At 43.8% G+C, this 13,711-nt stretch overlaps 1 protein-coding gene across 3 annotated transcripts in view; it reads left to right on the forward strand.

Annotated features, from left to right (window-relative positions):
* The window catches only part of CTBP2 (C-terminal binding protein 2), a 132,400-nt gene that overhangs the window by 70,659 nt on the left and 48,030 nt on the right, over positions 1 to 13,711 (forward strand). For all 3 annotated transcript variants that reach the window (XM_059477488.1, XM_059477490.1, XM_059477489.1), the window contains one exon: positions 6,493 to 6,651. In XM_059477488.1, the coding sequence (XP_059333471.1) occupies positions 6,594 to 6,651 (58 nt within the window). In that variant the 5' untranslated portion in view covers positions 6,493 to 6,593. The remainder of the gene's footprint in view (positions 1 to 6,492; positions 6,652 to 13,711) is intronic.

Below are 13,711 nucleotides of genomic sequence, written 5' to 3' on the forward strand. Positions count from 1 at the left end.
TTACACATCATTAAGATGGAGAGAAAGAAAAATGCTGCAAACCCATATGTTTTTTTTCCCTTTGAAGGGCACCTGTATATAATTGTGATTTTTCTTCTGAGTCAACAAGTAGCTTTGATGGAGTAGAACTGCTGAGGAGTAACCACTGTGACTTTCAGGATCTGTAAGGGATGCAGGATCAGGCTCTCTGTGTCATCTTTAAAGCCTTATTATTTTGGCAGAGTCTCTATCTCATTGCATAGTGTTTTAAGGTGTGGTCTGCATCATTATGTAGCGTGTTTAATTTAGCAGCAGATGTGCAGGCTCATATGCCATTATGGTACATTTTGTTCACTCATATAATAGCAGGTTCCTCAAAATTGTTACCACTTCTTCAGCACAAGACTCATACAGGGTGTTATTCACCTTTTTTGTGTGATGAGGAGTGGAAGAGTCCTTTGTGTGCCACCAGCAGGTACTCACGTGGGAGTGCTGGCTCTCCATGAACACGTTTAACCTGCTGCCTCCCTCTTTTCCCTGCATCCAGGGAGTGCACCTTCCCCAGGAGGTTTTGGGCGAAGGCACCAGGCAGGCAGTTGAAGGATTGTTAGGTTTCTGGGCTGGAAAAGAAGCTGGACAAATAATTATTCTTCTTCCTGCCACCCCAGCAGCATCCAGGCATTCCCACAGGGAAGCCTTAACACAGAACATCACCCAACGCTCTGTGGCAGCAAAATCATAATAACTGCTAAAAACATTAAACCTAATTAATAATGGCTTCATAGCAGGAGTCCTGCCCTCACTGTTTTGAGGGTGATGATGGTCTGGGGGGGTTGCAGACTGCTGGGAGGGTGTTGAGGTTTAATCCCAGCTGGCAGCTCAGTCCCATGCAGTCACTCACTCCCTCCCAAGGGATGGGAGAGAAAATCGGAAGCATAAGAGTGAGAAAACTCGTGGGTTGTGATAAAGGCACTTTAATAGGGAAAGCAAAAGCCCTGCATGCAAGCAAAGCAGAACAGGGAGTTCACTCCCCTCCTCCCATGGGCAGGCAGGTGTTCAGTCATGCCCAGGATAGCAGGGCTGCATCATGCCATAGTCATGACTTTGGAAGCACCAGCACTCCAAACTTCCCCCTCTTCCTTCCTCTTCCCCACTCCACATGCTGAGCATGACACCTCATGGTCTGGGAGATCCCTGGGTCAGCTGGGATGACCCAGCTCCTTGTGTCCCTCCAGCCCCCTCACTGGCGGGGCAGTACAAGAAGCAGAGGCCTTGACTCTGTGTAAGCCCTGCTCAGCAATAACAAAAACATCCCTGGATTATGAACCCTGTTTCCAGTGCAAAGCCAAACCAGCACCCCACACCAGTTACCACGAAGAAAATTAACTCTACCCCAGCCAAACTCAAGGTGTGATTTACAGCCAGGGTAGTTCTCCTGAGAAAAAATGAGAAAAAGCCTTTTTTTTTTTTTCCCCTAGCATCCTATTTCACATATGATGGCTGAGTGTTTAGTGGAGTGGGAGAAGTCAAACCCTGGCCACACATAAACTCCGTGATTCTTCTTCCCAAGTGAGTGGGTTTATATCTCTGAGGCTTATTAAAAAAAAAAAAAAAAAACAACCAAACTATTTTGGGTAATGAAATTCCGTGTTTGTTCTCACTATTTGTATAAATGTTTAATCTGGTTTTGGTTCCTACTGGGCTATTTGGTTTAATGGCGTGTCAACACTGTGAGCTTCCCTAGTTATCTCATTGTGCTTTAAAAGACGATATCCCAAAAACCCATACCCAGCAGGACCGTGCTGTCTGTCCCTTCCCTTCCGTGCTTCCCTCCTCCCCTGCAGTCTGGGAGGGAGAGGCAGGTGATGGGGGCTGAGCAGGGCATTGCTCAAGGGCTGGCTGGGAGGAGGGATGGCAGAGTGTTCTCCAAGTGCTCCTCCTGCATTGTGCCGTCTCCTTTGTCCCTTCCCTCCCCTGTCATTATCTCTGCGTGGCTCCTGCTTTCTTTTCCCTGCCTTGCCTTTCTTGCACTGAGCTCTGGTTCCCAGCCCCTCCTGCCCTCCCCAGGCAGCTGAAACGCTGAGCAGTGGGCATGGCCAGAGCTCGGGATAGTGAGCACACAGGGATGCTGAGGCAGGGCTGGGGCAGTTCACAGCTCCGAGGGCTGTTCTCGCCTTCAGATCTCAATTCAAGTGTGGTTGAGCTGTGAAAAACTGGGCCTTACTCAAAGGAGAATACAGGCAGAGCTGTCTGTGGCATCAGCAGATCCTGACTTCAGCAATTCTGCTTGGGCATCCTGCTCTGCTTCCAGCTGAGAGGACTGACATTCTGCAGTAATCATGAGTACTAAACCTTCTCCAGAAACCTCTCTTTTCCTGAGAGCCCAGGAAATACCCTGCAGTACCATCAAAACATTTGCACTAGTTGAAGGGATTGTACATGTGAAAACCCAGTGTAGATGTGAGGAAAGAAGGATGGAATTTGTCCTTTGCTGTTTGGAAATGGGAGCTTTTGCAGTTTGTGGAGCTGGTATTTTTCTGTAGTAGAGACTCTCCACTTTGTTGCTGCTGTATTTCATAGAGGGTAGAAAATGCAGTCAGTTGGTTTGTCACAGAACAGGGTGTAGGGGAAACCATCCTGCTTTCCCAAGGCTGTGCACAGACAGGGACTGTGTGAGATGTTGTGTCTGGAGCAGTGGAAAGGGCAAATCTCAATCCCCTGCCAGGTGCTGGGTGGTTTGGTGACAGTGCCTATGATGGATGCTCTAAAACAGATGTTGCCCAATGGCACAGGGTGCCCAGAGATGCTGTGGATGCTCCATCCCTAGAAGTGTCCAAGGCCAGGTTGGATGACCCAGGATAGTGGAAGGTGTCCCTGCCCATGGCAGGGGGTGGCACTGATTCATCTTTAAGGTCCCTTCCAACCCAAACCCTTCTGTGATTGATATTTATGCTCCTGTCCTACCTCATGTGCCATAAAAAGATGATACAAAAGAGTAAGTTGAGAAAGAGCTTAGAAGACAGGATGTTCTTAATGAAATCACTTTTCTCTTACTTTTATCTAACCATGCATCTTATTTTGGAAGATCACCTTTATTTCTTTTAATTTTCCATCAAAAGTGAGGGTAAAAAAAGCCCTAATACAGCTTTCTCTGCTCTCATTTTCTGGCTCATGGATTGTGCTCTTTAACAGGCAGTATTTAGAAGCTATTTAAATGTGTTACTTCAGGATTGGGGTTTTTTCCTCAAGTGTTGTATTTAAGTAAATTCCTGCCTTAAATAAATAAATAGCTATGGGCTATCATCGCGTCCAAGGGTTTTCAAGAAAATTTACATTTTGAAAGACACTGTTGGAGGCTAACACAGGCCATGCAATTACTGTATGTAAATCACTTCACTTGTTTCCTAATCTTGCTGAGGATGAAGTACAATTTTTGTGCGTGTGCCTCTTCCTCTCAAATTTCCTTAGACAATGAGGTTTTCTTGTCTTTTAATTGCTGACCATGATTTTTGTTCTGCCAAGTCTGATTGTGTTTATTTTATGGTGGGGGACATTTAGCCCTGGGATTGTTTTGAGCTTGGGCTGGCTGTAGAATCCATTGGGGATAGATTGAAGTTGGGTGCACAAGTAATTGCATCTTCCATCCCACAAATGGAAGAACTGCTTTCTTAATTACAGCCTCATGCAAAGGCTGGGGAATATCCTCCTGTTTCTGTGCCCCACACATCTGCTTTTCTCCATTTTATCCATCCCTGCCAAATCTGCTCAGCAGCTCCTGCCACATTTTCAATAAGTCTTCTGAGCTGAGCTTTTATTGCTGGTTGGTACCACCAAGGACACCTGTCAGACAAAGATGGGGCAGTTCATGTCATTAGGAAGGAGCTCATTCATGGGCATTACATTAAGCTGTGTGGGACTCTGATGAGCAGTAATTTCTCTGATTGTTATTAGTTTCTTTTGTAGGAAGTTTTCCTCCAGGGAATAATGCAGGGAATTGAGATGGCTGGGGAAAAAAAAAACTTTAATGGATGCATTCGTCCATCAGAAAATGCACTCTGTCAGAATTAAGTACACTTTGCAAATTGGTTTTGTTTGGGGAAGTAAAGGGGAAGGAGTTGCAGCCCCAACATAATGAACCATTTGAGTGTTTTCAGAACAAAATACTCTTCTGATGTGATTTTTTTTTATAACCTGGTATTTCTCCCTGAAAGTGGAATGAGATGTAATAGAGGTGAAAAATCTTGTGTGTGCCTGTAAATGTTGATCATGGAAATGCCACTAGCAACTTGGGCTTTAGCTACACTAACAGCTTAATTTTTGTTGCATGAAATATTTTGACTGTACCAAGCATCTGCCTCCGGAATGGAAGTTTTCTGCATCTCCTAGAATGCTGCATTAATTTTTAATATGAGTGGGAATCGTGCTCTTTAGCATCCCTATGTTTTAAAAAAATCAATTAATTATTGCTATAAATCTCAGTGATTATGCTGCAGTTGTGCTGCTGGGAAATTGGCCATTAACTACCAGGAAATCGCCGATCATCCTTAGTTGGAATTCAGCTGTACCGACACGAGGCCTTTCCTTTTGGAAATTAACTATCAATGTGATGCATAATTGATAACCATTTATAATAATAACAATAATCTCCATGAAATTGTCATCCCAGAGTGCAGCAGCTTTGTTAGAGCCTTTACCCCTCTCATCCTTGGCCTGCTGGTTAACTGGGTTTTCTGGGAAGTTATTGGAGTGTTTTTTAGGAGAGCCAGTGCTGGTGCAAGAGAATAAAATGCAAAGTAGAAATGCTTGACTGGGCTATGTGAACCTGTCAGGGTGCTCCAGAGGATGAGTTAAGTGTTGCTATTGCTTCTTGCACAAGGGGAAGCAAAACTCCAGGTTACAAGCACTGCCCAAGGTCAACTTCTGGGCATCAGCCTGGATTTTCTGGTGTGGTGTCTTCTCTTCTGTCCTGCATTTCGTGAACTGGTTGCTTTTTTGGTTTGTCACAAAAATTTTGTTTGCAGATGCTGCAGTGTGAAAATTCACATGCTGGAGAGGAGCTGTTTGAGGCTCAGTTTGAATGAATGGTGCCAGGTTTGTGGTTACTGCTGGCTTTTCAGAATTTTTATCAATTTTTTTAAACCACTCTACTGTATTCAGGCAGAGAGGTTAGGACTCCACAGGGTGATAGAGATGGCTACTCAGGAGAGGGTTTCTTGCTGTGCTTGCACTCATTTCTGCCTTCCTCTTCCCCTCCTCTCCGTGCAAAGCTTTTGGAAATGTGGTTGCCTCTAGAAATCACAGATTTACACTAATTCTGTTCTTTTGGTGCCTTGCAGTGAGTGGTGGATGGCTGGAAGGGGCAAAGGCCTTTTTCGTGAGCAGGATCCCTCCTTGGGAAGGTTTGTAGCTGTTACTAGGGTCATCTGTCTTCACCTTAAAATACAAAAGAGGATTTTGAATCAGCAGTCGCATAAAATATTAGTGTGTGTTATGTTGGATTGTTGAAATTCAGTTGTCAGCGTGAGGTCTCTTCTTCCATGTCTTGATTCATGAATGCTGCTGTGGAACTTGCTTTGAAAAACTCTCACCTGGGTTTTACATCAAAAAATCAAACCTGATAGAAGTACCCCAACAGCACATTCAGAGGCTGCAGCTGAGTCAGGTCAGTGTTCAGGGATTAAACAAACCTTTGGCTCTGTGTAGGAGCAAAACGTGTCAGACCTCAAAGTATCAATTAAGGGTCTTCCTCTGTGCCACCAAAATGCAGAAAAGCTTTAGCTGCTCTCTCTTTGGAGAGCATTTCTTTCAATCCACACGCGTGGCTTCATGGATGATTTTATCTCTCTGGCATTGAAAATGTGTGCACTAGAAACAGCACCCGAAGTTTAAGGCTGGCCCTTCAAGTATGAGGGCAAGGACAGGCTGTGGTGACAGCTGGAATATACATCAAGGTCTTCTTGTAAATTCAAGGTCCATTGATGACTTTTACAGGGCAAGGTTTAAACATGAAAGTGGGTTGGGTATGAGAGTACTGGCAGAGCAAGAACTACTTCCCCTGTTTTATATACTCTAAGAATCTTTCAGCATCTGTGAGCCTACAAAATAACCTCATGGTTTTTATCCACTAGGAATAGATTTTTTCAGTCAGAAATAAAACTGGGAAGCCCATGCAGGGCTTTGGCAGCTCTTGTGTGCAAGGCTGGTTTTCTGAATCTCGGGGAGGATAAAGAGACTGAGTTGTGGTGCCAGATGTGTGACTTGTGGGGTGCAGGCTCAGAGCTGTCCTTTCCAAAACCTGCTCTGCTGCTGGGCACAGGCAGATCTCACCTGGTGTACTGGAAATCTGACACTGGTTTGGGCTGGAAGGGGCCTTTAAAGCCCATTTGTTCCATCCTTGCTGAGGGCAGGGACACCCTCCACTATCCCAGGTTTTGAGCCCCATCCACCCAGGCTTTGAGCACTTGCAGGGATGGGAAGTGAACAAACCTTACCAATGCTCTCCTTTCTCTGCAGATCCACAGTGGCGGTATGCACGCCGATTCCTGTGAGTTCTCCTAAGCTCCTGGGGGACTGCTGTGCTTTTTGAGTCAGAAAGTTGCAAAATCCCATCAAGAATGGCACTTGTGGATAAACACAAAGTCAAGCGGCAGCGACTGGACAGAATTTGTGAAGGTAAGAGTGTGCTTCCATTTTTCTGATACATGATTAGGGTAGAATATCTAATTTTTCCTTGTGTCTTTCAGTACTTAGGCATAAAGAGATCCAAATCCAGGGCTGGATTCCCTGTCCTCTCTGTAGGCTCAAAATACATTCACACTGCTCTGGTTACTCACTTGGAAGTCATGTGTAGTCCTGTGAATAAGATTTTTGCTTAATTACCAAGTCACTTCCTCTTATACTAATTTCCACTAAAACAATTTGGTCTGTCCCAATTTAAAACATATTTACTGTTATCCTGTAAGAAAATGATGGAAAATGTAAGAGTTGTTGTTCTTTTGGTTTTATCACATTGTTGTAGCAGCTTTTATTTGGTCAGTGTGTGTGGGTCAGGCAGGTTTGCTGCAATTCTTCATTCATGGTGTCTTACAGTGTCTCAGCACAGGTGACTTTTACCTTCTAGAGTAATTTTCCAGCAAAAAAGTTTTTAGGAAACATTTGCTATTGCAGCTCACATGGTGTTACGTTACTTATGGCAGAAATCAAGTGGTGGCAAGCAAGCTCTGACTTTTTGGTGTACACTCCAGTATTTCTCCAACACTCAAGCAAGTTCTGCCATCAGCAGTAAGTGCAGAGCAGAGTGTTATTTTAGGAGGAATATCTCCTGTCTCTTCAGGAGTTCCAGTGTTCAGCTGCTCTTAAGGAGATGGATAGTGGCCTGCGGGGTAACAATTTGCAGTATTGCTTTAATGCCAGTGAGGTGAAATAAGATTTGGTGGTGGAAGAAAGCACAGAGCTCATAGGGGAGTTGTTCTGCACCCGTTTGAGTAAAATGTGTGGGGCTTTGTGGAGTTTCAGCGTGAAACGCTGATCAGCAGGACAAGGGTGGATTTTGCCTTGACTTTTCTGTGTTATTGCTTACTCTACACTGCTGCTGTTTTAAATTCATCATAAATTACTTATCTCTTTTAATTTTGCTCTGTTGCTTTTGGAAAAGGGGAGACAAAGAGGAGAGGAGTTAGGAGGGTATGCTGCATATCCAGGGTATGCTGCAATGTGGAGTTGCCTCTTTCTCCTATTGAATGTCATAAACGCTCAGGTGTAGCACACTATCTCATCTTCAAAACTTACTTTGAACTTGACTTAAAAGAGTTCTATCAGCTGAGCCTGGATTTTCAAAAGCTGCCTTTCTGGTTTGATGTTTACCATCAGATCTACTTGCTGAGTGTACAAGAAATTCAAAAGGATCGTATGACAAACCTGCTAACGGAGCTTTAGATGTGATTGAAGTTTAGATTATTTTGCTCTGATATATGAGCTTTTTTTCCTTCTTTCTTGGTCAAAAGATATTATTTTCTAATCTGTAAATGTGCAGGAGACATAACTTTTTTTAAGTATACTTTGTCATTTGCCACTGGGTTTGTAATTTGATGGAAATGATGGGAGACGCTGCTGTGTTGTATTTGGAAGCAACAGACAAGGGCTGAGTGTGAGAAGCATTGTAAAAATTACCTTGAGAAATGCAAAAAGCTCTGGGTTTGCTAAAATACTAGAATTGTAGGACAGCTGAATACTCTACTGGCCTCTCTGATGGCTATTTTTACTATAGGCTCCTAATCTTGGATTATAGCATAGAAAAGCAGTGAAAGGGGCCATCCCAGCTGCTGTAAAAACACACTTTAAAAAAAAATGATCATTTTTCTGGAAAGGTATATTGAATAATCAGTGAAAGATGATGAGAAATTAGGGAACTAGTTCAGCAGATGGAGGAGTCTTTGCAAACAGAATTGTGTTCAGTGAGAAGAATCTATTGCTCCATCAAGCTTAGGGCAATGTGGTCCAAAATAGCTGCTTTTAACGATTTCCTGTTCTGTGGAAGCACTTAAGAAGCTTTTCCCTTTAAATGTGAATGGCGTACAAAGCTGCATTTACCTGATGAAAGACTAAATGTCTGGCAGCACAGAGGTGGATTTCTGTGCTTTTCCTCAAGTTGCATATACCATCCCTTTTACTATTCCCCACACAAAGCCTTGCAGAGTTTGCTGGGAATGGACTTTATTCCATGCAGCAGGATGGTGGCAGGTCTGGAGGTGAAATATCCTCGGGCTACATGTTGTAATCACTGTCCAAACTGCCTGACAGATTCTTCTTCTTCCTGCAGGCTTGCTGAAACCATAACCAGACACATGTTGAGGGAAATGCCTTACAAACTGTCGGGGCATTAAAAGAGTTTATTAAGGAGTTGCAGTGTTTGTATTACTCTGTTAAACGTACATCTGGTGTGGAAAAATAATCCAAGCCATGCAAGGAGGTAGTAGAGTTTAAAAAGCCAGTTCACAGCCTTTACAGGCAGGTTTATGAGTCTTCCAAAGAGAGGAGCTGTGCAGTCTCAGTGCATGGCTCAGCTTCACCAGCTCCTCTGGTTTTGGTTTTTTAAGTATTTATTTATGACATCTTTGTGTGACAGTATTACTTTTTGCTCTGAGCAGGCTGGTTTGAAGATGTGAGCTTTTTAACCAGGTCACAGATTTTGATCTGTAGAGGAATATGGGTGGGATGAAGGTCCAGACTTGAGGGGATAAAGGAATTTCAGGGCAGCAGCCTGCAGCAAAGACATTTTGAATAGTCTGTCAGCAATTATGTGGGTTGGTGATGCCCACCCGAATGGAGTGAAGTTGGACTGTGCTCACAGTGGTCTTGGCTTACCCATTTCTTTCTCTTCTGCTTGTCCCAGAGACTTTGGGTGCCTCTTCTGTAATTGGATCCATATGGGTGGTGGGATGGACCCATTGAATGGCTGGGGCTTTTGCAAATAATATATGCAGAGTGGTTTACATAATTCCTGTTTGTGGAATTGTGTCTTATTCCATAGTGGGTCAAAGTATGCTTTAGAGGTGGAGCCGCTGGTGCTGTGAGGAGTCAGACTTGTCCAGCAACCCCTCTTTTGGGTCCTGTTCCCATGAGCTTGTGATTTTGCCACATTTAACATTTGTTTGAGCTGAAATTTTCTTTCCATGACTGTTTTTTACCTCAGGGTGAATAAAAAAAAAAAAAAAAAAGCTCCAGCAAAAACTGTGGAGCCGTGTTGGGGTGGGAGATGGAGAGGGAGGGATGTTGGCTTTGCTGTGTGTGAAACAAAGCTCAGGCACAGTCCTGCAGCCATGGATGTGCAGCTGCCAGACCTGCCTGCTCTGCCTGGGATAAAAAGGGCCTGAATTGTGCAGCCAAGTTGCTGTGTGTAGGAGTGGGCTCCTTCCCAAACCTGGTGCATTTCCAGCCTTTCAGAGAAATGGCAGCAGAAGCCCTCAGGGCAGAAGCTCACCTGCCTTTCATTTAGGAAACAACAACAGAGAGATTAGATGTGATTTTTTCTTTGCTACCTGTGGCAGAACAAGGTGTCTGACAGTGCCTCCAGGAAACCCCACACTCAGAAGACCATGGCACTCCTGGTGCATGGCATCCATCCCTCCCATGGGACTCCACTGCTCACACACAGCATTCCTGGGCAAGGAAATAACTTGCAGCATCATTTTTGCTGCTTGCTCAGCTGATCTTTATCCTGTGCCTCTGTCAATGTGGTTAAACAAATATTAAACAGCTCCAGGAGGTAAGCAGGGAGTGAGAGCAGCCCATGCACAGCTGCTGGTTGTGTCTCTGGGAGCAGGCAGGGGAGAAGGTGCTCTGGCACTGTGTCATTTCCTTGTTGTGTCAAAAGGCAGCAGTGGTGGCGCATCCTGGATGCAGGATGGCAGCACCTTATCTGTGTGTAGAACATGGGTTTCCCAACACCACTGAATGATGATCCCAAGTGCTGCTTCTGCCCCAGACCCCTGCAGCTGTGCTAGCTTGTCTTCAAACCCAGTGCCATGGAATGGCAGAGCCTGGCTTTAGAGGTCAGAGCTTGCACTAACATATATGAGTCAGTTCAGCCTTCACATGCCTCAAAAGTGGCAGCCCTGAGATGAGCAGGAAGCAAAGTGAAAAAATAATAGCAAGGCCAAGCAAAGCCAGACATTTTCTGACAGTTTTTGCTCCAGGATTTGTCATTATCCAGTGGGAAATCATGTCCTTACGTGTCAGTTTGTGCCACCAAAGTTGTCTGTACTTTGCAAAATAGAGCTGTTTGCAGGGCAGACAAGCCATCCATATTCTTTGTTTTCTTTCAGATCCTTTGATATGTCTGATGGCTGATAAATGCCAGCACAGTCACATAATACTTTTCAGTGCTTAATGCACCAGTCTCTGGCTTTTTGACTTGCTGCCTTACATTCTGAGTGGCACCCTGGTGTCCTCTTCAGCTGAGGTTTCTGTGGTGATACTTCCTGTGGGAATTGCTCATGGGTTTACCTTCCAGCCACTGTAGTATCTGTGTGTGGCCGTGACTCTCCACAAATCCTTGTTTGCCTGTGGGAATGTGACCCCACCATGGTTACTGAAGCCTCTTGGGTGGGTCTGAGTCCTTAATGCAATAATTTTTCTTACAAACCTTGAATAGGCACCTTCCTATGACACACTGTCCAGCTGGGATCATGGGATTATAGGGTGGGTGAAGGGGCTGCCCAGGGAGGTTGGGAGTCCCCATCCTGGAGATTGGTCACAGCTTGGATTTATGGTCTCAGGGGTCTTTTCCAACCTCAGTGATGCTGTGAAATGGAGGAGGGAATTTGGGGTAGGAATTGATGTTTTCAACATCACTGAAGTTATCTCTGCTGTGGCTGCATTAGGCTGGTTAATTCATCTCAAGGGTGCACAGAAATTTTGTATTCCAGTCCTCCCCCTGTGGCAGAAGTCAGTGCAAACCATATCCAGTGATATTTGAATAAATATACTATGTAATGCTAGGTACTCTGGTACCTACCTGAATCTATGACAGGGTGCTTTTTACCTCTTTATTTCAGTTTATCCTCCATAGAAGTGGACTTAATCACTATATCAATTACTGCTTATTGTGCACTTTCTTGTTGTTAAAAAACCCCCACACTAACTCTCAACAGAAGTGCCTCTGAAGACCTGTGATATTTCTGGCTTTTCAGGAGTATTTGAGCAATGTGTCCCTGAGGTCTGGGCTGACACACCACTAACAGCAGACTATGGAATAGGTTCTCATTCAACAGCCACAGTCCACTCATGCTAAAAAATAGAGGAACCTTGCTCCTGGAACCAAAAGGGAAAATACACATTAAAACCACAACTCTGGAAAGTGGCTGCCTCCAATTCTTGCTGCTTTGTATAATGTAACAGTAGCAAAAATGAACACGTTTGATATTTGGGTGGAGAAATTTTCTTCCATTCTTGCAAATTTGCACACCAAGTAGCATCTGATAATACTTATTTTTACTGCTTAGAAATAGAATCTTATTATCTCAGGAAATCCTTATCACCACTAGACATTTGATGAGAAACAATGAGTTAAAGATGATATCAAGCACGGAAGAAACTGCTTGTCCTGAGTAAAAGTGACTTATTTAGAATAAATGTAGACCTTTTTTATCTAGTGGATTTGAGTTTCTTTGTTCCAGGAATATAAAATGCAGTACAAGGATTTCCCCCCCACAATAAAGCTTTTTATACTTTTTTTTTAAGTTTCCAACTCAAAGCACATAAACTATCAGACTTTTAAAGAAGGGTTGCTTACCACATTTAGCCTAGAGAAAAAGCAGTATTAGCTTGTCAGATCTTCTGCCACTGCACCCTGTGCTGATTTATGCACACTGAAGATCTGTCTGGCTGCTCCTGATGTTTTGCTTTTCCAAAATTAAGTCTGGCTTTTATGAAGGTTTCAGAAAATCATTTCAAATTCAAACAAAAGCTGGATTCTACACCTCTTTTTACCAGTGCAAAGTAATGTTCTTAATTATCTCTTCTCTTTTAGAAGCATGGCATATTTGGGAATTCCTTGTCATTAATAGTTTTTGTTAAAATTTTAAGAATTTTTTTTTAAATCAGACAGTATCCTGTGGATGAAGAAAGTTCAAGCAACCTCAGTGGGTTTACAGATATTATTCAAGCTTATTGACCTTATTCCATGCTTTTCAACCCTTTTGCAGTGCTGAATCAAGAACTCTGCATGCTTGTGTGAGTCCTTTTTGTGCTTTGGGATGGAGCTCGTTTCCAGGGGTGTGCTGTTGTCCTTGCATGGATGCACAGGCTGCTCCAGTGGCTTCCAGTCCTGTGTGGATCCTTTTCCTGAACATTCCCTCCCGTGATGTTCCGTGGGGGAATGTACATGACAAGATGTAGGACTCCAGCCAGATCCAAGGCCAGCCTGACAAAATGCCCCAGGCATCCAGGCAAGGGTGAGACACATTTAGATAAGGTTGCAGACAAAAATTCCATTAATTTGGTGTGCATCATAGTGGATGTGTGGCTCTGGCTGTTGGAGGAGGGGGAGCTCCCATTTCCCTGGACTTGAGGACTGGATGCACCAAAATAAGAAAAAATACTTCTCTTGTGTTTAAACCCACATTGATGGGAACTTAATACATGTCTGACTCTTAATTCTGCCTTGTACTTTTCCATTTTCCCCAGCCTCCAGACAGTGTTCCATGTAACACGCTTTACAACTTGGTGTCATTAATTAAGAAACAATTACAGCTGATGACTTCAATACCATCAACCTAATTTCCATCCTTACCACATTTCCCGTTTAAATTAACTGGTTTAGGGATTAACATGTTGTCATCCTATCTGGGGTTTTTTTTGTATTTTCCTCCTTCCTCTAAATGCTTCTGCTGCATTTAAAGATTACTCAGAAAAATGATAATATTCCCAGAATATTCACTGGGAAGGGGTTGTTGGAGCAGGACCCCGGGGCAGCCCTGGCTCCTCTTCCTGAGCTCTGGAATGCTGCAGAAGCTGCCTCCAGCACCCAGGGGTTGGAAGTTGGCTGCTTCCAAATATGTGATGAGAAATGATCACTCCTCGGGGACAGATGAGAACAGGATGGGGTTTCCTTTAAAATACCAGGAAAAAAATCTTATATCTGACTCCTAAATTACACTGTTTCAGTGTTTGGATCTGGACCAATCTTTTCAAATTTATCCTGATTTCCTGAATATTTGCTGGTAAATATTTT

The sequence above is a fragment of the Ammospiza nelsoni genome, chromosome 8, assembly GCF_027579445.1.
Source record: "Ammospiza nelsoni isolate bAmmNel1 chromosome 8, bAmmNel1.pri, whole genome shotgun sequence".
Lineage (NCBI taxonomy): Eukaryota > Metazoa > Chordata > Aves > Passeriformes > Passerellidae > Ammospiza > Ammospiza nelsoni.